At 48.7% G+C, this 24,913-nt stretch overlaps 1 protein-coding gene across 1 annotated transcript in view; it reads right to left on the minus strand.

The window, feature by feature from the left end:
- The window catches only part of SHPRH (SNF2 histone linker PHD RING helicase), an 884,400-nt gene that overhangs the window by 722,117 nt on the left and 137,370 nt on the right, over positions 1-24,913 (minus strand). The window contains exon 3 of the mRNA XM_078648685.1: positions 21,071-21,200. Within this exon, the coding sequence (XP_078504811.1) occupies positions 21,071-21,200 (130 nt within the window). The remainder of the gene's footprint in view (positions 1-21,070; positions 21,201-24,913) is intronic.

Raw genomic sequence — 24,913 nt, forward strand, 5'->3', positions numbered from 1 at the left:
GCTGGGAAGGTGATGTCGCCGGACTGGTTCCCATTGTCATCCGTGGGCCCTGCTGCACCAACATGCTGCCCCGGGACTCGGCCCAAGTGCAGGCGCACTACTCCACACAGCCAGGACCTCCAGGGTTCATCCACAAGTAAGGCTGCTGTATCTAGGTGAGACTGACTGGGCGGTTTGATTGCCTCCTTCCCGGTGTCGCAACTGCGGGAGTCCGGGTGCTTGCGACGCCCCACTTGCCTAAGCGGCCTGCTGCTTCTGGGTGCAGCTTGATCCCCCCCATCCCCCTCCAGCACACCGCGCAGCGGAGCCGTGCTACCGCCTGCCCTTGCCTTACTGTCCCGGCACAGTTGCGTGGGGGCCTTCAGTGCCATCCCTGTTCAGGGTCTGCCACACAGCACACATGAGCCCGTGCTGGAGGAGGGATATCCCGCAGATCTCAGCAGATTCCCTTTTGCGGTCCTACTGACATTCCGGCTGTGACCGGCTGTGACCGGCTTGGCCCCGGAGCTGTGTGCACCCTGTGGTGAAGTTACTTGAGGCGTTGTCGCCCTAAACTTGCAGCCTGATCTGCAGCTACCTCCAGGCCTCGGCCCATACTCCGCAGCCCACTGTGACGCCCATAAGGCCTTACCTAGGAGCTATCTATTCCCTTGCTACCTCGCTGGCCAGACCAGCCTCTGGACTTACAACACTGGCCTGCTACTGCAAGTCTCCCAGTGATGCTCACTGTCCTCCATACCCCTCACTGCCTTCCCGCAGAGGGTCACGATGGGGGAGACGGATACCAGGCAGCTCAAGCTCACCTCCTCGATGTTGGTGCGGGCAAGGGCGGTGACCCCCCCAGTCGAGGCCGGTGAGCAGTCGACTCAGACCGACCTCCCCGGAAAGCAGGAGGACAGTCTCAAAACCATCCTCTTAGAAGTCAAGTCCAGTCTAAAATCCATACAAGCCAAAATAGACCACTTAACATTACGCCTTGACCAAGTAAAGCAGAGGGTGGACTCCCACGATACACAACTTGACCAGCTCGGGTAAGGGTTTCAGATACTGAGGACGCCGAAGCATCTGGGGCACAGAAACTCCTCAAAATGGATAAAATCCTCGAAGTCATGCGCGCCAAGAACAAGGACTTGGAGGTGTGTTCCCGAAGAAACAACATTCAGGTTGTGGGCCTGCCAGAGGTCACCACCACCAGGAAAATGGAGGAGTTCCTTCAGTCCCTGCTCTGTGAGCTCTTCGGTCCTGGCCTGTCCACCCACTTCATCCTGGAACGAGTGCACAGATCACTTTGCCCCCGGCCTCCCCTGGGGCCCCTGGGCGTCCTATCATCGCCCGCCTGCTGAACTACCAGGACCGGAATTCCATTCTCCGCAGGGCCCGAGAGCTGGGCGAGATCAATCATCAGGGAAGCACGCTGTCATTTTACCCTGACTTTACTCTGTCCGTCCAGGAGGCCTGCAGTGACTATCTTCCTGCTAAGCATATCCTGAAACAGCTCAACGTCACGAATGAGATGCTACACCCCTCCTAGCTCTGCAATGACTTTGGGGAAAAGCCTAAATACTTCACCGACCCAAAGGTTGCCCTGACGTTCGCTAAGCAACTGCAGAGGTCCCCACCACGTAATAGTCGCACTGATTCTGAAGCTCACCACACTAGAGACAATGACTGAGGCCTCCACGCCTGGCCCTGTATTACTGAAATGCATGTTATAAGTTGATTTTTCTCACATGCAATGTTTGCTGTAATGTATCACGCTTTGTTCTACACTATGCATACTCAGCCTCTGCCCTTACACCCTTTGGCGACCAGCGACAGGCAGGCTTGTGCTGCCTCTAGGGGTTTCCGGTCTCTGTGTGGGTTGACATAACATGCCCACCCTGTTAGCAAGCATGTGAACTCCCCTGAGCGTTACACCTCCCCTAAAGTCGCCTCCCTCTGTGCTGCACCACGCTCGGCCACCCTGCCTCTACGGCAAGGGAAGGAGGCTGTGCCCACGCACCCCCGCTGGGATGATTCCCACTTATGTACCTAATTCTCCAAGTTCTGGTTCTCTGGATGGGGAGGGTTTAGATGTTCAACCTAATTGGGGGATTGGAGTGGGAGGAGGGTGGGATGGGGACTCTACTCACAGGGCTCCAACACTGGCGGCCCTTGCAAGAGGCTTGCACCGTTTTTTGTTCGGTCTTGTTCTTGGCACGTTGTTGTGGAATGCACTCTGCAATGTATCGTTCACCACTGCACTTATCTCTGACACTCCTTCCTTAGACCATAGGCGCTACATTGCCCACCCACTTTGCGCTGTTACATGACTGATAATACATTTTGGACCTGGAACATTAGGGGTCTGAACGATCATCGAAAGGAACGCCTGATGCATGCACAGCTTGTCAGACACCAAGTAGATGTTAGTTTCCTACAGGAGACGCACCATCTTCCAGCTACTTCATCTAGGCTACTATCTCATCACTGAATTGTATACTTCCTTCTACTCTAACTACTCACACGGCGTCTCCATCCTTTTCAGGAGAACACTCACTCTTTCAATCATTCAGAGGGCTACCACATGAATCTGGCTGGCACACTTTATAATCAACCACTGATACTAGCAGTATATGTCCCTAATTCTGAAGATCTTGACTTCCTCACACACGTACGGCAGCTCATATACTCCCTATGGCCCCCTTCTCTAATCTGAGATGGGGCAATTTCAATATTGCTCTCTCACAGGCCCTAGACCGTTCTGGAGACCGCATCCAGCACCCGCAGGCCACTTCCCTCCTCCACTCAGTTATGGTTGGTAACTCCCTGTTAGACGCCTGGCAACATGCACACCCTGGCAAGTGCGCTGGAATTGCTGTTAAAGGCTAGTGGGCTCCTGGTCCAGCCTCGACTTCTGGATCACTACACATGATATCACCTCGTGGACCACCTCCGTGGACCACATGGCCCGCACTCTGCCCAACCACGCCCCCGTACGCTTCCGTATGCGGCTCCTGCCCACACTTCACCATATGTTTGCTTGGCCCTTACCTCCCAGTGCCCTCGGCGACGCCGCCTTTCGCAGGAAAATTCATGGGCGATCATTGAATACTTCGAATACGTCGGCTCTGTCGAATTGCCCTCAACCCTCTGGGAGGCCTTTATGGTTGTGATTCAGGGGGAATGCATCTCCAGACAGTCTGGGGTGCTGAAGTCTATCAGGGGTACCCTCGAGTGTCTGGAGAAAGATATTAAAGCTTTAGACCTTGAACAATCTCAAGACCCCAACCCTGCCACACTTGCGTCGATCAGAGCCAAACGTACTGAATTCCACGTGGAGGCGGACAGGGAGGTCACATTTCTAGTTAGAGAGGCCCATGCTAGACGTTACGGTGAGGACGACCACCCCGCCAGAACTCTTGTGAACCTCCTCAGGCATCCGCATACCTCTTCTTACATTATGGCACTGAGCGATGGTGCCGCTGACAGAACTACCTCTCCTACAGAGATCATTGCCAGGATTAGCACCTTTTATTCCCAGCTATACACTGCTGGAGCAGCGGCCCCTCGAGAGATCATGGACCAATATTTTGAATCCATTGAACTGCTGTGGCTTGGTAATAGCCACAGGGACTACCTGGATGAGCCCTTTACCCAGGAGGAAATCTCTACTGTCATAGCAGGACTTCTGGGTGACAAGGCCCCCGGCTCTGATGGGCTCACCCTTGCATTTTGTAAACAATACGCACCCCTTTTAGTTCCACATCTAGCTGCAATGTACAATGACTCTCTCAAATGGATATGTTCACACCCCGTCCCTCCGTGAGGCTCTGCTTACCCTTCTATTGAAGCCAGACAACCCCACCACTATCTCAACCCCACCAGCCCGAGTACTGCTCCCTGTCACTGATTAATACTGACAATATAATAAATAAAATGTATGCTAAACTGTTGGTCAACTGTCTCCTTCCGCTTAAATCATTAATAGCTCGCCCTGACCAGTGAGGTTTCATCCCGGGGCGTGCCACTTCACACAATCTGCGCACCATCTTTTCGGTCCTTCACCAGATCAACCACACTCTGCCGGCTGTGGCCGCCCTCCTGGATGCCACTAAGGCCTTTGACACTCTAGAGTGGCCCTTTCTTTTTTACCTTCTACCTTGACTGGGGTTCAGTCCAAATTTTGTACGCAAATACTATTGCTTTACACACTCCCTACGGCGCGCATCAGGGTGAACGGAGAGGTTACTGACCCCATTGCCATTTCGAGAGGCACCGGACAGGGCTGTCCCCCACGCTCTTTGCTATCGCCATGGAGCCCCTGGTGGCGCGGCTCCGCCAACACCACACACACACAGGGGCATTGGATTCTCGGCTTGTGCTCTTGTCACCTCAAAGTATGCGGACGATGTAAAGATATATAGCCGCAAGCCTCGGGAGAATCTCGAACCCATAACCAGGAAGGTTGTTCGCTTTGGCTCCCTCTTCGGAGCCAGGTTAACTGGAGTAAATCTGTCCTTCTCCCGGATGCGACCAAGCCCTTCACTCCCGATTACCCTTTCGTTTGGGCGAATGGCCCCACCAGATAACTAGGCATCTGGTTAAATAGGGATATGGATGAACTCTGGAGGTCAAATTCTGGCAGGGCAAAGGACTGGCAGGAAACCCAAGATTCGCGGGTGGCAAAAACTCCCTTGTCACTGGCTGGGGGCATCGCCATCGATAAAATGGTTGTACTCCCAAAATTCCTATACCTCTTTTAAAATATCCTCATCCCTTTCACGTCACATTTCTTCCGGAAACTGCGCTCCAACATTATCACTTTGATGTGGGCAGGACACCAGCACAGGATTGCCTATGACATACTAACACTGCCCTTGGTCTGGGGTGGCATGGGGGCTCCCGACTTCAAACTATACGTGCTGTACGTCATAACCAGTTTTCTACACTTCTGGATCAATCAAACACCTTTCCAGCCACATATGGCGGTCAAGGCGGACCTTGCCTCACCATGGCCACTGCAGACTGCACTATTTCTGCCGTACAAAGTTCCCCGTGGTATTATTGACACAGTCAAATGTCTGCGCTGGGCCTGGGAAGGGCTGCGTAAATACACCGTATGCTCTTACACTAGCCGCTTCGCCCATCAACACAGAACGCGCCCGCAATGTGTGGGGTGCAGATATAGAAAGAGACCTCTGCCCCGAACACTGGCAATACTGCTGCAAACAAATCAAACGCCTCTCCACCAATTATCGCCTGCAGCTCATTCATTTCAAATGCAAGAAGAACAATTGAGGGACAGATTGCAGAACAATGTCATACATTCACCCCAGTACAGAGATCTGGTCCAAAATCCATCTTTTTATTGCTCACCATGCCATTCTAGTTTGGACCCAGCCATATGTAAATCAGCCTCGACCCTGTGCCCCATGGGAACAGTCCAGGCTGAACTGCCAGGCCAGATAGTGTTTGCTTTGTTCGCCCTAAGTTGGCAGGGTATGCCCAGACGTGGGTCCCTTGCTCACTTTGCCACTGGATTCAAGCTAGCCTGGCTGATGAAGGGTATTACCCAGAAACCGGTCCCAGGATGCTTGTTTCCGGTTCAGGGAAGACCTGGCTTGGCAGTTCCGGCTGGACTGTTCCCATGAGGCACATGGTCAAGACTGATTTGCATATAGCTGGGTCCGAACTGAGGTGGGGAAGTGAGCTAAAGAATGATGATGAATTTAACCCAGATCTGCGACTGGGGTGAGTGTCTGAAAAGTTTCAGCGCTCCATCCATCATCCCCTTGTGTTTGCTTCACTCATTTCAAATACCTGCACAGACTGTACCGCACCCCCACAGCTCTACACAAGATGGAACTGATGGCCAGCGACAGATGTGAGCGCTGCTTGGCACCCGGTGCAGATTTCGCGCACCTGGCCTGGCTGTGTCCCAGGGTTTCCTTGTTCTGGAGGGAGGTGTGAACTGTTGTCAGCGAAATCACATTTGAGCGCATTGCCCCTGAACCCCTGCTGTACCTCCTATGCTACGTCAAACACATGTTGGATTCTAACTGCAAACTGAATGCGATGCTCCTGGTGCTTGCCAAGCGTCGGGTGGCCATCCACTTGGGGCATAAACCAGCACCCCTGGTCAAACACTGGCTGAATGATGCAGCCCACTGTCAGACATTTCTTTGCGAATTCTGGGATTTGATGCCAGCGGCCATTAGACCCCCCGACATATGAGACCCTCTAATTTCCTACCTCCGCCGACTGGACACTCCTAATGAGCCTGCAATTGGTTTCCCCATCACCGATGCTCAGACTGCCTGCGTCGACTTTGTGGACCTCAATTTCACCCCGACCCGACTACTCCTATCCCCTCTACAGTGATACAATCATAGCTCTAATATAGCTGTATTGCGCCATGGAAACATTTAAATATAAACCACTCTGTAATGTTGATTCTATCTGAAAGTGCAAACATTATTGTATTAACTGATGAATGGCCACCTGTAACATGCCTTAATTTCTTTTTTCAATAAAGGTTCTGAAAATCCCCAAACAAAATGTATAATATGTGACTAACCTTTTGCTTTTCCGTCGCACATTAAAAACAATACTCTTTCGGGAAGCATGGGGAGTGCTATAAGTTAGACATCTGGTTTCGGTAGTACTGGTTTCCTTTATGTACAAGCGCTTAGAGACCTTGGGGTGATAATGCGCTATATAAATTGAAATAAATAAAATAAAATAAAAATTTGACAACACCCTTCATAGGTCGGCCCAAAGACAGGGACAATCCGGAATGCTTTCTAAGGAAGGACAACAAAAGTTACAAAATGCAGGTCTGTTAGATATTTGGAGGGATGTGCACCCCACAGCTCGTGAGTATACATTCTACTCGCACCCACATAAAACATATGCCAGAATAGATTACATCTCAATGGATATTTCGATGTCAACCACTAACCCACCCTCAAACACTTGGCGCCTGAGAGACGCACTGCTGCAGCGCCCGAGGTGATCCAACAAAAAAACAAAACTATAAGGGATTACCTACAGGTGAAGGACACCCCTGAAACCTCAAAAGAAACCCAATAGGATGCCTTAAAGGTGGTGGTCAGGGGGGAAATTATATTTATAGCAGCCCAGGACAACAAAAGGCGGAAGGAGAGGAGGAACCTCCTGACAGCGCAGGTACAAGAATTAGAGCACCTCTACCAAAGGTCGGGGGCCCGGAGGGTGTGGTGCCAGTTTGAGGCTGCACGCTTGCACGCTTCCAGGTGGCAGCAATAGATTTAGATAGGGCAGAGTATGCTGCGCTGAGGCTGCACCGCACCTTTTACACTGGGGGAGACAGGAGTGGGAGACTACTGGCTAACAGACTGTGGATGCAGAGGCAGGCTGCGGGGGTATCCACAATACCTGCATCGACCGGGGAGATACTAGAGGATGACCACCAAATAGCAAAGACATTCTGTCGCTATTATAGAGAGCTCTATGTGGTGCAGGACCATCCAGTAGAGGCTCTAGATCAATATATGCGAGGGGTAGTAAAAGCGGAAACTGACACAAGACCAAGCAGAGACTATTGAATCTCTTATACAATTGGCAGAGGTAATTACAGCTATCTCCAAACAGAAAACATTAAAATACCCGGGCTAGATGGGTTTACGGCTCTTTTTTACAAATCATTCTGTCATATACTAGCCCCACTTCTCATTAAGGTGTATAATGCTATTGGGTCTACATCGCAGATTCCCGAAACTATGTGAGCAGCATCAGTGATAGTGATCCCCAAGCCTGGTAAGGACAAGAGGTACTGCGCCTATTACAGGCCGATCTCCCTACTTAATGTTGATCTTAAATTTTTTACCAGCGTTCTGGCCACCCGTTTATCCCGCCTCCCTCCCTGGCTTAATAGATCCGGACCAGGAGGGCAGATTGCTCCACATCACTGATAAGGCGCAGAGGTTTGAGACCGAGCGGATGCTCCTGTCGATAGATCCTGAGAAAGCGTTCGACAGGGTCCACTGGCCCTACCTAAAAGCAACCCTGCGACATTTTGGGATTCCCGACAGATTCATACGTTGGGTCTTTAGTGGTTATACTAACCCAACAGCGCCAGTTAATAGTGAACGGATGTGCCTCCTCTCCATTCCCAATACAGAGAGGGACTAGAGAGGGTTGTCCTTTGTCTCTTCTCCTTTTTGCCTTATATATGGAGCCTATGGCTCAAGGGTGCGAGACAACACTCAGATTACAGGGGTGGGTTTCGGGAGTGACAGACATACCCTAAACCGGTATGCAGATGATGTTCTTGCATCTCTGGAGAACCCCGATGTTTCGCTTCCGGCCTTTTTGGTTTAACTGGAGGAGATCTCACAGGTTACAGAGTTTAAAATTAACATTCAGAAATCCCAGGCTCTTAATCTCTCCCTTACACTCACGCTAGCAGGCCTCCAAGCAGTATACCCTATTCACTGGGCATCTGAAGCAACTCCCTATTTATCGATACATTTGGCCATATTCCAGCAACAAACAGTCTCACTAAATTACAAAGCTTTTCTTTTACGAAAATACGCTCCTCTCTTAGCCACTGGAAATCTTATACCCTGTCTTGGCTGGGCCGCATAGCGGCGATCAAAATGACAATTTTACCCCAAATACTATTTCTCTTCCAGATTTTGCCGCTGGACCTTCCCCTCACATGCCCCCCCCCCCCCCGCCATTACCATAGCTACCTTGCAAAGCGAGTTAGCGCACTTTATTTGGGCAGATGAGAAACCCTGCAAGTGCCAAGAAGTTAGTTATAGGCATACAGGTGAGGGAGGTCTTGGGATCCCAAATCTACAGAAATACTATCGGGAGTGCAGATCAGGGCCTTAGTGGAATGGTCCACGTCTAAATCAGAAAAACATTGGATGTTCGTGGACAGGGCCATGGTCAAAACATCCCTATGGAAGATTCTCTTCCTCTCGAAACGGAACGGTCCTAGAAACCTCTGTATTTCACAGGTCACACAGACAGCACTGGGGGCTTGGGATAAAGTGGCGGAGAAAAACAGGTTAACAACCTTCCCATTTCCTTTGACACCTATTGCAGAAAATGTAGAGTTTACCCCTGGATTGGATACCAGAACCTTCCATTGGTGGACTCGAGAGGGCAGTCTCTCCATTGAGCCCTTCTTCGACGAGCCTGGTTTTCTCACGTTAGAGGATTTTCGTCAGTGAGTAAATATGCCTGAATCTGAGAGGTTTAGGTAACACCAAATAAGGCATTGGGTGATGCAACCAACGATTCTCCCTCAAGAACAACGCCATCATTTGAAAAGTGGCTCCTGTCAAAGTCATCTGACTCTCACCTTATCACAGAAATATACAATCAATTGAGGCCCCCTCCCCCCAATACTAAATCCCCGGGTCAGAGGCGATGGGAAACTGAACTGGGACGAGAGCTTACACTGCGAGAGTGGGAAAGTATTTACTACAGAGCTAGGTACACAGCTAGTAATAAAGCTGGTATAGAAACAGCCACAAAAATTACCACTTACTGGTATCTCACACCAGTCAGATTACATCCCGGAAACCCTGAACGGGATCCCTTATGTTGGAGGGGGTGTGGGGATCAGGGTACCCTGACACATATCCTGTGTGAATGCCCGAAATTATCTGAATATTGGAAACAGATCCTAGAGAGCACATCATTCAGGCTGCATTAATCAATGCTTGCTCCGTGGCTAAACACGCCCAGGACATTTTTGAACTGCTCTCTGATGAACAATTGGATTTAGTTTTCATTACCGAAACATGGCTCAGCGAGTTCCCTAATCCTGCCATTGAATTTGCCATTCCAAGGGGATAAAGAGATCTCCAGGGTCTGACACAAAACCGGGAAGAGGCAGTGGTGTTGCTGTTGTGTTCAGAGACAATCAAGCCGAGGCAAGGTCTCCACAGTTGGAGAAGGAGAGGCGCTTGACTTCTCTATAATTATCTCACTGCATTGTACGTTGGGTGGCATGGTGGTCTATCGACCTCCAGGCCCCTCTGGAGCTTTTCTAAAAGCACTTGATGAAATTGTAGTTCCTCAAGCATTGCAATTCTCTAATTTTCTACTCCTTTGTTACTTTAACATCCATATTGAGTGTGTAGAGGGGGAGAGATACTAGGGAGCTTTACGAGTCTTTGAACATCGCCCACCTTACTCAATGGGTTAATGCCCCTACGCATCAAGGAGGGCATACTTTAGATTTGGTTCGATGTAATTTTTCCTTTTGCACAAATGTACCCCTCCAAGTAACCTGGTCCGATCATTTTCTGATCAATTTCTCATGGACCATTCAGGCGCCCCATGCTCCAAGCAAGCAGGTCCAGGGGAAGGCTGTACATAAAATTGATCCCTCAGCCTTATGCTCCACCTTGATAGATTCCCGTCCTCCCTCTTCTACCAGCTTGGAGGGAGCGGTGAAAACTTTAGAGGGCTGGATTTCACAGGCAGTGGAACAGCTAGCTCCGCCCGGATCTACAAAGCGGGTTAGAATCTCTCCATCCAAATCCTGGTTTTCAAAGGAGCTTAAAGAGCAAAAAAAATATTGCAAAAAATTAGAATGGAATTGGAGCGTGGCCTATTGCCCTCTTGCTAAAATAGCACTTATAAAGGCCCAGAAAGGATATTACGCTTTCATAAACCTAGCTAAAAGTCAGCATCATGCAGAGCACATAGCTCAGTCCTGTAATAACACCAAGGAAATGTTCTCCATCGTAAAAAGCTTTGTGACCCCAAGGGCAGAGGATATATCATTACCTCCGTCGGCCATTTGGTGTGAGAAACTTTCGAGGTTCTTCATTGATCAAATTCTGTCGATACAAGCAAGTTTTGATGTGTCCAACTCTGATCAGGAACTGCCTATCCTGTAGAATATGACCAGTCCTAGCCATGATGTTTCTAATTCATCCTTCTCCTTGTCTGAATTCTCTGCTGTTGCTCAACAAGACTCAATGACTATTTTTAAATCACTGAAAGGCTTTTCCTGACTAATTCCCCCCGCCTCTGGCAGATATGGTTGTGTTCCCCAGCGCCAGGAAGCCGCTCGGCCGCAGTGCGCTTTATAAATTTCTTTTTCATTTCATTTCATTTCATGAAATCGGGCTCGCCAACTGACCCTTGTCAGGCCCGGTTGCTGGCCGCTGTCGAGAAGTTGTCAATCCAGAAGTTAATTCCCTCATCAACCTGTCCAACCAATCTGACACAGTTCCGCCCGAATGGAAGTAGGCCGAACTTCTCCCTTTGCTTAAAAAACCTTCCCTCGACCAGGCCAACCCTGCAAACTATCGACCCATTTCCATCCTTCCAGCTGTAGCCAAAGTATGTAAAATGTGTTTTTTAAGCAGCTGGCCAATTTTGTAGAGACTTCTGGATCGTTACATCCTGCTCAGTCAGAGTTTAGAGCTACCTATAGCATGGAGACGGCGCTTCTGGAAATATCAGAAGCGATCAGAGAGTGCTTGGATGGGGGCGGGAGCGCGGCTCTGATTTTACTGGACCTCACTGCCGCCTTCAACACAGTGCCACACTCACTGCTATTAGCGCGCCTCGCAAACATTGGTGTCGTCGGCCCAGCGTGGGACTGGATTAAATAATTTTTGGCAGACAGATCACAACAAGTGTGGCTTCCTCCTTTTTTATCGACCCAACAAAAGGTGACTACTGGAGTACCTCAGGGTTGTACCCTGAGTCCCCGCCTTTTTAATTTATATGAAACCCCTTTGGTCTATCTGGCTGAGAATCTGGGAGCAAAAATCATCGCCTATGCAGATGATACCCAGCTCCTTTTCACTTGGAAGGACTCCAACGAGCGCAGAAAACTGTCTAACAGCCGTTTTTAGATGGCTTGCAGCAGCCCAGTTAAAATGCAATGAGGACCAGTCCGAAATCCTCTTATACGGATCCTTTCCCCCACAGTTCAGGGAAGCCCTCTGGCCGCCAGATAGCCCATCCCCAGCTCTGTGGGACAGACAGTTAAGAACTTGGGCGTTTGGTTCGAGGAAAATCTTAGGTTCTCTACGCAAGTAAAGAAACTGGCTGGCCAATGCTTTGGCACATTGAAGTCCCTTAGGAGGTTTCGTCCTCTATTACCCAGGACTGCTAAGGAGATGATCACGCGCGCTCTGATCCTTAGCCACTTGACTATGCCAATGCACATTATATTGGCCTACCAGGATACCAGCTCAAGAAACTTCAAGTAATACAGAACACTGCGGTCAGAGCTCTGATGGGCATTCCGGGCTGGTCTAGCGTAAAACATCATTTGCGGGATCTGCACTGGCTCCCAGTGGCCCAAAGAGTCAAATTTAAGGCTCTCACGATGGGCCACTCAGCCCTTTATGGATCATGGCCCCTCTACTTAAAGTAATTGTTTAGTTTGTATACCCCACGAAAGCATCTGCGTTCTGCTTCACAGTGCCTAGAAGCAATCCCTCGCTTTTGGCCGGTAAGAATTGGGCCAGCTCTCTATTATCCTTCAGAGGGGCCGAAGCTTGGAACTCCCTCCCCCTTGAACTGTGCAGCATTCACGACCCCTGCCTGTTCAAGAAAAGACTAAAAACCCTGCTGTTTATTTAATCGGTAATCTCTCCCAGTTCCTTACAGTCTTCAATATTGGCTTTTCGCGCCGGGACACTCATGAGTAGCTGTGCGTGTTATAAATCATTGTAACATAACATAACAGATGACGCAGGCACATGTTTTGACATACAATTACCCCGCTTGCCTAGTTATGTTGTGCTGGGCCTATCTAATGATCTTATGTTCCCACTTAAATCACGGAAGGGCAGACAGATAGGTCACGCCTAAAGCGCGGCCGTACAGAATGTTTTGGCAATGTGCGGGACGGATAGGCTTCCAACTCACGTGGGCTGGCTGCCCCGCACATGGCATCTCCTGGGCATGGAGCAGATTTCATACTCATTGGCTAACAAGGGGGCATCTTTTTCTGATCCGTGGAAGCCGTTTATAGAGATGCTCTCAATTGAATTCAAGAAACTCACATGCCTCGAATATCTAAGAATACTATGATTCACAAATCCAACGCAGGTGGAACAATAATAGACTGTAATAGTGATGTATAAGGGAATGGCCTAGGGTCAGGAAGGAGGGGGTGGAGGGAGGGGGTAGGGGCAGGGTCGGGGTGGGCTTTCATGGGGTGGGTGGGGAGGGATACAGTTCACTTAAGAGTTTCTTTGTAATTTCTATGGGTTATGTACATGCTTAATATAAAGTCAATAAAAACATTATAAACCTAAAACTGTTACAAATATTCCAAAGAATATCCCTGGGGTAGTCAGGGGCCAACCCTTTTTCCAGCAATATCATAACAACTCTCCAGTGGCATATGGCTTGCCTTGTAAATTTGCTTGTCACGTAAAATGTCTCTTAACCCTCTGAAATTACAAAGCAGAAAATGTTTTACATTTGTTTGGGAAGCTTCCTGTTAATACCAGCATATAGCCAAATAATTTCTGAGACCCACCTCAGACCACAGGTTCCTACATCCATCACCAATAAGTCTTACCACGTTTGTGGCTACTGAACTGAAATAGTTTTCACGGGTCCTTTAATTGAAGAAGCACATGGCCCTCATGAAAAAAACCTCAGACACTGGAGGTTCATTGAGGTAACAGGGAAAATAAACGACAGATTGCAAAAACAACGGAAGTAGTTACAAAAATGATTAAGACGACATTGATAATGAATATATGTAGAATTAAATGTACACTTTGAGAGACCATATCGTTCTTCAAAAGTATCCCTTTTTCAAACAAGCATTTGCAATGCAACAGGTCTCGCATTAGGAAAGTTTGAGCTATTGGTATTGTAAATCACAATTTTTTTATTTATGTGTTGGTTTTGAAAATAGTGAAATTAATAGCTTTGTCATTTACAATGCCAGTAGTTATAACTTTCGCAAATGTGACACCTGTAATGCAATATGTGTTGTATTTACGTTACTTACATATATTGATATTACAAATAACAATGGCTTTTAATTTGTTTTAATAATTAATACTTAAATTAAAGTTATTGTAATTTATAATGGCAATAGCTTAAACTTTTGTAAATAACTTTTGTGAAGATTATGTTGTGTATTTTATTGTGACGAAAATCCAAGAACAGAAGTGAAATATTAACATCTTTTTGTGACATTTGTAATGAAGCTTGAAACATTGAGAGAACATATTTGAACCAGTTGTTGTTGACTGGTTGTACAGATTGATGCTGTGGTGGCGCTGAGTGATGTTGTGGTGGCGAACGAGTGATGCTGTGGCGTTCAGTGATTCTGTGGTAGCGCATAATGATGTTGTGGTGCCCCTGAGTGATGCTGTGGTGGAGCTGAGTGATGCTGTATGCTATGTTTTGTTTTGCTATCCTGTGTTTTGTTTTGCTATGCTATGTTTTGCTATCCTATGCTTTGATTTGTTATGCTATGCTATGCTGTGTTTTGTTATGCTATGTTTTGTTATGCTATGCTTTGTTATGCTATGCTTTGTTATGCTATGCTAGGCTTTGTTATGCTATGCTATGTTTTGTTATGCTATGCTATGTTTTGTTATGCTATGCTTTGTTGTGTTGTTTTTTACTATGCTATGCTTTGTTTTGCTATGCTATGTTTTGTTGTGTTTGGTATGCTATGCTATGTTTTGCTATGCTATATGATATGTTTTGATTTGCTATGCTATTTTTTGTTGTGTTTTGTTAAGCTATGCTATGTTTTGTTGTGTTTTGATATGTTTTGCCATGATTCGTTGTGTTTTGTTATGCTATGCTTTGTTATGTTATGCTATGCTATGCTTTGTTATGCTATGTTTTGTTTTGCTATCCTTTGCTTTGTTTTGTTATGCTATGCTATGTTTTGCTATCCTATGCTTTGATTTGTTATGCTATGCTGTGTTTTATTATGCTATGCTGTGTTTTGTTATGCCATGCCATGTTTTGCTATGCTATGCTTTGTTATGCTATGCTATGTTTTGGTATCCTATGCTTTGATTTGTTATGCCGTGTTTTGTTATGCTATGTTTTGTTATGCTATGCCATGTTTTGTTATGCTATGTTTTGCTATGCTATGCTCCGTTATGCTATGCTATGTTTTGGTATCCTATGCTTTGATTTGTTATGCCGTGTTTTGTTATGCTATGTTTTGTTATGCTCTGCTTTGTTATGCAATCAATCAATCAATCAATCACTGCATTTATAGAGCGTGCTACTCACCCGTGAGGGTCTCAAGAAGCTGAGGAGGGGGGGGGGGTGCTGCTACTGCTCGAATAGCCAGGTCTTGAGGTGTTACCTGAAGGAGAGGTGGTCCTGGGTCAGTCGTAGGTGTGCTGGGAGGGAGTTCCATGTTTTGGCTGCCAGGTAGGAGAACGATCTTCCTCCGGTGGTGGTGGTTCTGCGAATCCGTGGGACGGTGGCGAGGGCGAGGCTGGCGGAGCGGAGCTGGCGGGTGGAAGTGTAGAACGAGAGGCGGTTGTTGAGGTATTCGGGCCCATGTCGTGGAGCGCTTTGTGAGCGTGGGTGAGAAGCCTGAACGTGATCCTCTTGCTGACGGGGAGCCAGTGCAGGTTTCTCAGGTGGGCGGATATGTGGCTGTGGCGAGGGATGCCGAGGATGAGTCGTGCGGAGGTGTTCTGTATGCGTTGTAGTCGTTTCTGGAGTTTGGCGGTGGTTACTGCGTATAGGGCGTTTCCGTAGTCCAGTTGGCTGGTGACGAGGGCCTGGGTGACAGTCTTTCTGGTTTCGGTGGGGATCCACTTGAAGATTTGTCAGAGCATGCGCAGGGTGTTAAAGCAAGAGGACGAGACGGCGTTGACTTGCTTGGTCATTGAGAGGGAGTCGTCCAGGATGAATCCCAGGTTGCGAGCGTGGTCCCAGGTTGTCGGAGCGGAGCCCAGCGCCGTGGGCCACCAGGAGTCGTCCCAGGCGGGTGGGGATTGTCCGAAGAAGAGGACTTCAGTCTTGTCTGGGTTCAGCTTCAGGCGGCTGAGCTTCATCCATTCTGCGATGTTTTTCATTCCTTCCTGGAGGTTGTTTTTGGCGGTGGCTGGGTGTCGTCGGCGTAGGAGATGATGTTGATGTTGTGTTTGCGTGCGATGGCGGCGAGGGGGGTCATGTAGATATTGAAGAGGGTTGGGCTGAGCGAGGAGCCTTGGGGGACGCCGCAGATGATTTCGGTGTCCGCTGAGCGGAAGGGAGGGAGGCAGACTCTCTGGCTTCTGCCGGAGAGGAACGAGGTGATCCAGTCCAGGGCCTTTCCTTGGATCCCAGTGTTGAAGAGGCGGGATATAAGGGTACGTTGGCATATGGTATCAAAGGCTGCAGAGAGGTCCAGGAGGATGAGAGGGGTTGTTTCTCCGTTGTCCATCATGGTCCTGATGTCGTCGGTGGCTGCGATGAGGGCGGTCTCGGTGCTGTGGTTGGCTCGAAATCCGGACTGGGATGGGTCGAGTGAGTTGTTTGCCTCGAGGAATGCAGTCAGCTGTTTATTGACGGTCTTCTCGATGACTTTCGCCGGGAAGGGAAGAAGATAAATGGGGCGGAAGTTTTTGAGGTCTGCCGTGGGTTTCTTAAAAAGGGGGTTGATTTCTGCATGCTTCCAGCTCTCAGGGAAGGTGGCTGACGTGAAGGAGTTGTTAATGACGTGAAGGAGGTGGGGTGCGATGATGATGTCGGCTTTGTTAAAGATATGATGGGGGCATGGGTCCGAGGGGGAGCCGGAGTGGATGGTGTTCATGATGTGGGTGGTGTCTTCAGTGCTGATGGGGGTCCAGGTGCTGAGGGTGGTGGTGGGGGTCGTTGGTTCGGTGACTGGAGGCGGAGTCTGGGGTCCGAAGCGGTCGTGTATATCGGTGATCTTGCTGTGGAAGAATGTGGCGAGGGAGTTGCAGAGGTCTTGTAATGGTGTGATGTCGCTGTTGCTGGTGCGGGGGTTGGAGAGCTCTTTGACGATTCTGAAGAGTTCCTTGCTGTTGTGGGTGTTGTTGTCCAGCCGCTCTTTGAACGATGCCCTTTTGGCGGTGCGGATCAGTTGGTGGTGTTCGTGAGTGGCGTTCAAGGGCTGTCACGTTTTCTGTTGTCCGTTCGTGGCGCCAGGTTTTTTCGAGGGTTCGGCAGGATTTCTTTGAGGGCGTCTGTGAACCATGACGTTTTCCTGTTGCCGGTCTTGCTTGGGGGGTTCTTCAGTGGGGCGAGGTCGTCGGCACAGTAGGTGATCGACTGTGCGAGGTTGTGGGCTGCTTCGTTGGTGTTCGCTGTGTCGGCTGGCGGGTTCTGGTTTAGAGATGAGAGGAGCTGGTCTGTGGTGATTTTGCTCCAGCATCTGCGGGGGATTTGTCGTGTACAGTGGTGCGATGTATTCTTTTTGAAGGTGAAGTAGATGCATCTGTGGTCGGTCCAGTGTAGTACGGTGGAGTGGCTGAAGGAGACATGGTTGCTGGCTGAGAAGATGGGGTCGAGCGTGTGCCCGGCGAGGTGGGTGGGGGTGTTCACCAGTTGTTTGAGTCCGAGGTTGGCGAGCACGGTGGAGGTGCTGTCGTAGTTGTTTTTCTCCAGGTGGAAGTTCAGGTCCCTTAGGAGGATGTATTCTGGTGAGGCTAGGGCGTGCTGGCTGATGAAGTCGGCGATGGTTTCGCTGAATTGTGTGCGTGGGCCTGGGGGTCTGTAGATGAGCGTTCCTCTAAGGGTGGTCTTGGGGTCAGTGTGAATCTGGAAGTGTAGGTGTTCGGCGGCGGAGAATGTGTCTTCGATGTTGGTCGTGATGTTGATGGTGTTCCTGTAGACGATGGCGATTCCTCCTCTGGTTTGGTTGACGCGGTACTTCCGGATGATTTTGGAGCCGTCCGGGATGGCTATGGCGATGTCGGGGCCGAGGAAGCGTTCATCCAGGTTTCCGTGAGGAAGGCGACGTCCGGTGCTGTTGTGTCGAGGAGGTTCCAGAGTTTGACGGCGTGTTTGTGGACGGAGTGGGTGTTGAGGAGGATGCACTTGAGTTTGTTGTTGCTGTTGTGTTTGGTGGGCGGGGGGCAGGTTCGAAGGCAGGTGAATTTGCAGGTTTTGCAAGCGAAGGGTCCGTGGGTTCATTTCGGGGTGGCTCGGTAGCAGGCGGGTGGTTGTCCGGTGTTGAGTGCGTTGAGGGTGGCGGAGTCATATCTCAGTCGGGTACTCTGGGTGCGGCGGGGGTCAGGAGTTCTTGCGTTGGGCGCGGTCCAGGTGCGGACGGGCCCAGACGGGCTTGCCTTTGGCGTGCCTTTGGCGCGCCTTTGGCGCGCCCGCTGCACGGCCTCCATATGAGGGGCTGTGGGAGGGAGAAGCAGCTGGGGGGCGGGAGCAGGGTGGCGAATGGGACAACGGGGGCGGGGTGGCGGGGCCGCAGGGCCGCAACTGCGGGAAAAGGTGGCACGGAGGGGAAACGGGTGAGGGGGCAGGGAGGCACAGAGAAACGAAGGGAGACAACAGTGATCAGGGGGTACAGAATGCAAAACGGGGGAGAGGGGGCACAAGGGAACAGAAAACGAAGGGAGGGAACAGAAAACGGAGGGAGGCAACAGTGATCAGGGGCACAGAATGCAAAAAACGGGGGAGAGGGGGCACAAGGGCAAAGAAAACAAAGGGAGACACCAGTGAGCAGGCACAGGAGGACTTACTCAGGCAGCAGCGAGAGCACTAGCGGGGCAGCGCCACAGGAGGACCGTGTGGCGGCTGGGGGGGGCGACCTAACTGCTGGCAGGGTCAAGGGATGCTATGCTATGTTTTGTTTTGCTATGTTTTGTTGTGTTTTGTTATGCTATACTATGTTTTGTTATGCTATGTTTCGTTGTGTTTTGTTATGCTTTGCTTTATTTTGTTAGGCTATGCTATGTTTTGCTATGCTGTGCTATGTTTTGTTTTGCTATGCTATGTATTATGTTATGCTATGTTTTGTTATGCTGTGCTTTGTTATGCTACGCTATGTTGTTATGCTATGTTTCGTTGTGTTTTGTTATGCTATGCTATGTTTTGTTATGCTATGCTATGTTGTGTTGTGTTATGCTTTGCTTTATTTTGTTATGCTATGTTTTGTTATGCTATGCTATGTTTTGTTGTGCTATGCTATGTTTTGTTATGTTATGCTATGTTTTGTTGTGTTATGCTTTGCTTTATTTTGTTATGATATGTTTTGCTATGCTATGCTATGTTTTGTTGTGCTATGCTTTGTTTTGTTATGCTAGGTTTTGTTTTGTTATGCTATGTTATGCTATGCTATGTTTTGTTGTGCTATGCTTTGTTGTACTATGCTACGATATGCTATGCTTTGTTATGCTATGCTATGCTATGTTTTGTTGTGTTTTGTTATGATATGCCATGCTATGCTAGGCTTTGTTATTCTATGCTATGTTTTGTTATGCTATGTTTTGTTGTTTGGTAAGTATGCTTTGTTATGCTAGGTTTTGTTTTGTTATGCTATGTTATGCTATGCATTGTTTTGTTATGATATGCTATGCTATGTTTTGTTATGCTATGCTATGTTATGTTATGCTATGTTTTGTTATGCTATGCTATGTTGTACTATGCTACACTCTGTTTCACTGCGATATGCTATGCTTTGTTATGCTATGCTATGTTATGCTATGTTTTGTTGTGTTTTGTTATGATATGCCATGCTATGCTTAGTTTGGTTATGCTATGTTTTGTTTTGCTGTTTTGTTGCGTTTTTTATGCTATGCTCAGTTTTGTTGTGTTTTGGTATGCTATACTTTGTTATTCTATGCTATGTTTTGTTGTGTTTTGTTAAGCTATGCTTTGCTATGCTTTGTTATGCTAGGTTTTGTATTGTTATGCTATGCATTGTTTTGTTATGATATGCTATGTTATGCTATGTTTTGTTATGCTATGCTATGTTTTGTTGTGCTATGTTTTGTTGTACTATGCTACGCTCTATTTTGTTGCGATATGCTATGCTATGCCACTGGTCTGCCAACTGCAGAGGGTTTGCTGAACGCCACCATCAGAGGAAATGTGTGGGAAAAGTTTATTGCAGACTGCCAAGCAGCGGCAGTTAATTTCTTCAACGGTTAATCATCTTTACAGAGGAATGAGCTTCTACATATTTTATTTGCATCTCATTAGAGCACATTAGCATGGGGCACTTGAAGCCTGTCCAGGAGGAGTGCAAAGTTGGGGGAGGACGAGGTAATAAGCTCGCAGCACCAATGAGTCACACACTGCAGAGCCACAGCCTTGGTGAAAGATCGCTCATTTACTTGGGCAAGGATCTCTAGCTTTGAAAACCCTGAAAGAGGTGGTCCAACGCCGAAAGCTACTCATTTCAGAGAAGGTTAAATGAGCGACGGGCTGTGAAAGGAGCATACAAGAAGACTCTTTGGTATTTTGGGAACGCTATGATCAACAAGCTCTCGGCATTGCTGTGGCTGGGTCGGGCGGGAGAGCGGCAGCCTTTGAAATCTGATGCCGAGGCACAGACACATGGTGGTGCGCGATGTTCACGCGGGGGAGCGGCAGCCTTTGAAGTCTGATGCCCAGGCACAGACAAATGGTGGTGTGTTATGTGGCTGGCGTGCACGCACATAGATCACATGAACTGTATGCGATCTGCAGCTGTTTTGGTAGACTTTTCTTTTCCGCTTACTATAATTATTTTGTCCAACTAAAGAATCCATTTAGCCTAATTATTTTCAGTAAGAAAATCAGCCATTAAAAGTCACATATCTAGAGTTACAATGTAGGTCTGCAAGATACAATTTCTCATAGTGAATAATTTTACTCTCTCGAGGACAATGTGTTTACCTTTTCATCACAAGCAATTTTCAGGAGCAGTTAAAAAATGGCTTTTGTTTGTATGTGCACTGATGGGTGTTACTTTCACAGACGATGGCAATTTCACCGATCACTGTGGCAATTCCACAGCTTCATTGTGCTATGCATAGTTCACAGAGACGATTTCACAGACCTTTGACACAATTGTCCATGCTTAGAATTTCATGGGGACACTTATATTTGTTTTTACAATTAGCATAAGAGCTTATCGGTTTCAACCATTTCTCATATTTACCTGGGATTGTAAAATTATAGAACTTTTCCATCAGTTTCTGAATCAGCAATGAAGATTTTTTTAATCTTCCTTTTCCACCACTGAGAAAATCAGGTTTACTTAAACTGGCTTCCAAAAGGTAGATCCCAACCTGTAATAAAATGATTCAAAGCACGATGAAGTGTTATGGAGATAGTTGTAGTGCTTGTTAATGTTTGTTTAATTTTCTAATATTATTTTCTTCAGTTGAATGCTTACTTGCTAATAAATTATTATAATGCAATAAATGAGTAATGAAGCAAGAGGAAGTACTGTTGATATGAACAAAAAGTAGAAGGGCAGTAAACATTCGGAAAAGAAATACTCAGCATCCTGCTGCATGGAGGATCCATAGCTTGTTTCTTGAGTGAAACTTCTGAACCTTCCATTTACCTACAAGAAATCTTCATTTTTAGGTCTCGCCTGTCGATGCGCATGCGCATCGAGCTTGCGAGCCTATTGCGGCTTAAACAGTCTTTAACCAAGTTGCAAGGAATCGTGGCGATTCCTTGCAGTGCCCGTGACTTTTAAGCTCAATGCGCATGTGCATTGAGCTTAAAAGCGCGTGCACATCAGTTCCCTCAGCCGCAATCGGCGTCTGTTCCCTCAGCCGCATTCCTCCGACACCTTTTGAAGTGAAGCTTAGCTTCACTTCAAAGGCCCCGGCTTCTTCACACCCACATGCCGCTCTCCCCGCTCCGCCCCCTCCCCTGCCCGCCGTGTGCATTTCTCCTCCACCCCCTCCCCACAGCAATGCCCTCCGTCTTGTTTTTTAATCACGTCTATCCACATCTCAGCTTGCTGCCATGACTTTGCAATCTCAATTATTTAGAAAACTTGCTGCCTTCTCCGAATTAACGCTGACTCCGGGTCAATCCGGCACCACCTGCACCCATCACCCTCGGCCCTCCCCGCATCCTCCATTGCAATACACCCCTTCACCCCTCCCAGACAGCGCCTGACCTCCCTCGCCATGTTTCCCGAACGACCGCAGAAACTGTAACCAACCCAACCAGCCTCAGAACGATGAAAGGCATGAAGACTATCCAACTCATGCATACGTCCCTTCCTGCAAGCCCCCCAGTACTCCCCCCCCCCCCCCCGTTGCTCCCGTGCACCGCTGCTTCCCAACCACGTCCCGGTCCTCCCCTCCACTTGCCCGCAAGGGTCCCCTATGGCTACTGCCTGCCCCCTCCCCCCCCCCATCTGCCCTGCAACCGGACCCTTCACTACCTCCACCCCAGCTGTCCAACTTACAGCCCCCGCTTCCCCCGGGCGGTCTTCCGCCTCCGCCCCACGGGCTAATCAGTCACCTCTATCCGGACAACGAACCTGCATCGGCCAAAGCAGCAGATATGCGGCTCTCCCAGTGCTCCCCCTAACTTGCACGTGTCTACAATGCCATCTCGTTGGCAGACTTTAAATAGTCTGTTTTAAGATACTGGTTAATCATGTAGACAGTAAACTGACATTTAAGTTCCTGTTTATTCACAAACGTGACGACCAATTACTCCCAAAGCTTGCTTTATATTATACCACCGGCTTGGTCACACTGTGATTCTGGGTATGTTGATCAGTTTCCTCATTGATTATTTATTAAGATTGGGTTTCCACCTGAATGGGCTACCTCCTTGTCTCCAATATTAACTACTGTGTGGCAAACGTTCCCTTCTGTGTCTTCTACTGCACTAACCCTGTGTCTTCTGCTGCCCTTGCCCTTCGTGTCTTCTGCTACCCTTTCCCCGTGTGTCTACTGCTTCCCTGTGTGTCTTCTGCTGCCCTTGCCCTGTGTGCTTTCTGCTGCCCTTGCCCTGTGTGTCTTCTGCTGCCCTTGCCCTGTGTGTCTTCTGCTGCCCTTACCCTCTTTGTCTTCGGCTGCCCTTGCCCACTGTATCTTGTGCTGCTCTCACCCTGTGTGTATCTTGTGCTGCGCTCACCCTGTGTGTATCTTGTGCTGCGCTCACCCTGTGTGTGTCTTGTGCTGCTCCCACCCTGTGTGTGTCTTGTGCTGCTCCCACCCTGTGTGTGTCTTTTGCTGCTCTCACCCTGTGTGTGTCTTTTGCTGCTCTCACCCTGTGTGTGTCTTGTGCTGATCTCACCCTGTGTGTGTCTTGTGCTGATCTCACCCTGTGTGTGTCTTGTGCTGATCTCACCCTGTGTGTCTTGTGCTGTCCTCACCCCATGTGTGTCTTGTGCTGTCCTCACCCCATGTGTGTCTTGTGCTGTCCTCACCCCATGTGTGTCTTGTTCTGTCCTCACCCCATGCGGTGTCCTATGCTGCTCTCACCCTGTGTCCTGTGCTGCTCTCACCCTGCATGTGTGTCTTGTGTTGCTCTTGCGGCCCCCTCCACCCCTGTGTTCTCACCCCTCTCCTTGCCATGTATTTTCATCACCCCTTTCTGTCCCGTGCTTAGGAGCCGCAATCTCTGGGCATAGGAGCTATGTCAATACCGCATAATTATTATATTTGTTATCTTGAAGTAGTTTTTGTCTTGTGGGCGCTTTTCGACAGGAGCTTGTAGAACGTAGCCCTCTGTTCCCTACTGCCACATACGTAACTTTGAACTGAAGAGGTCTTAAACGAAGCGCTGTTCACTGCAAACACTTCAGGAATATTCTTCAGCGCTATACATGCAGATACGTGAACTGGCGTTGCCAATAGGTCTCGCAGTAGGAAAGTTGGAGCTATTGGTTTTGTAAATGACAAAGCCCTTTATGTTTTGAAAATGAAAACAAAAAAAAAAGGCATTGTTATTTGCAATTGTAATAGCTCCAACTTTCCTACTGCGAGACCTATTGGCAACGCTAGTGCTTGCGGACATCAGCTTGACTTGTATTGACCCTGCACCCCAGCAGACATGCAAGCATCAGACATCGACAAGCATCAGACATATATATTCACCCACTCTGCTTCAGTCACCCACTTACACAAATCGCGCCGATACCCCGAGCAGCAGTGCCCGCAATACCGCACTACCAAGCCTTCTGTTATGCCACGTCTCTCAGCTTACAGATCCCTTCGCTCTTTCTTTTCCTCTCAACGTTTCTGCCTCTTTCACTCTCTCTTACAACTCTCTCCCCCCTCTCCATTTACTTACCCAAATCGCGCAGATACCACAAGCAGCAGTGCCCGCACTACCAAGCCTTCTGTTATGCCACATCTCTCAGCTTACATATTCCTTCGCTCTTTCTTTTACTCTCCACGTTTCTGCCTCTTTCACTCTCTCTTCCAACTCTCTCCCCCCTCTCCATTTACTTACACAAATCTCGCAGATACCCCAAGCAGCAGTGCCCGCACTACCAAGCCTTCTGTTATGCCACATCTCTCAGCTTACAGATTCCTTCGCTCTTTCTTTTACTCTCCACGTTTCTGCCTCTTTCACTCTCTCTTCCAACTCTCTCCCTCCATCTCCATTTACTTACACAAATCTTGGTGAGGCACAGGCAGCAACAGTGCAAGCTTCCCTCACACACAGAGCAGGTACAGCACAGGCAGCAACAGTGCAAGCTTCCCTCACACACAGAGCAGGTACAGCACAGGCAACAGCAATGCAAGCTTCCCTCAAACACGGAGCAGGTACAGCACAGGCAGCAACAGTGCAAGCTTCCCTCACACACAGAGCAGGTACAGCACAGGCAACAGCAGTGCAAGCTTCCCTTACACATGGAACAGGTACAGCACCGACAGCAGCAGTGCAAGCTTCCCTCACACACGGAGCAGGTACAGCACAGGCAGCAGCAGTGCAAGCTTCCCTCACACATAGATCAGGTACAGCACAGGCGGCAGCAGTGCAAGCTTCCCTCACACACAGAGCAGGTACAGCT

The sequence above is a fragment of the Lissotriton helveticus genome, chromosome 6 (genome assembly GCF_964261635.1).
Source record: "Lissotriton helveticus chromosome 6, aLisHel1.1, whole genome shotgun sequence".
Taxonomy (NCBI): domain Eukaryota; kingdom Metazoa; phylum Chordata; class Amphibia; order Caudata; family Salamandridae; genus Lissotriton; species Lissotriton helveticus.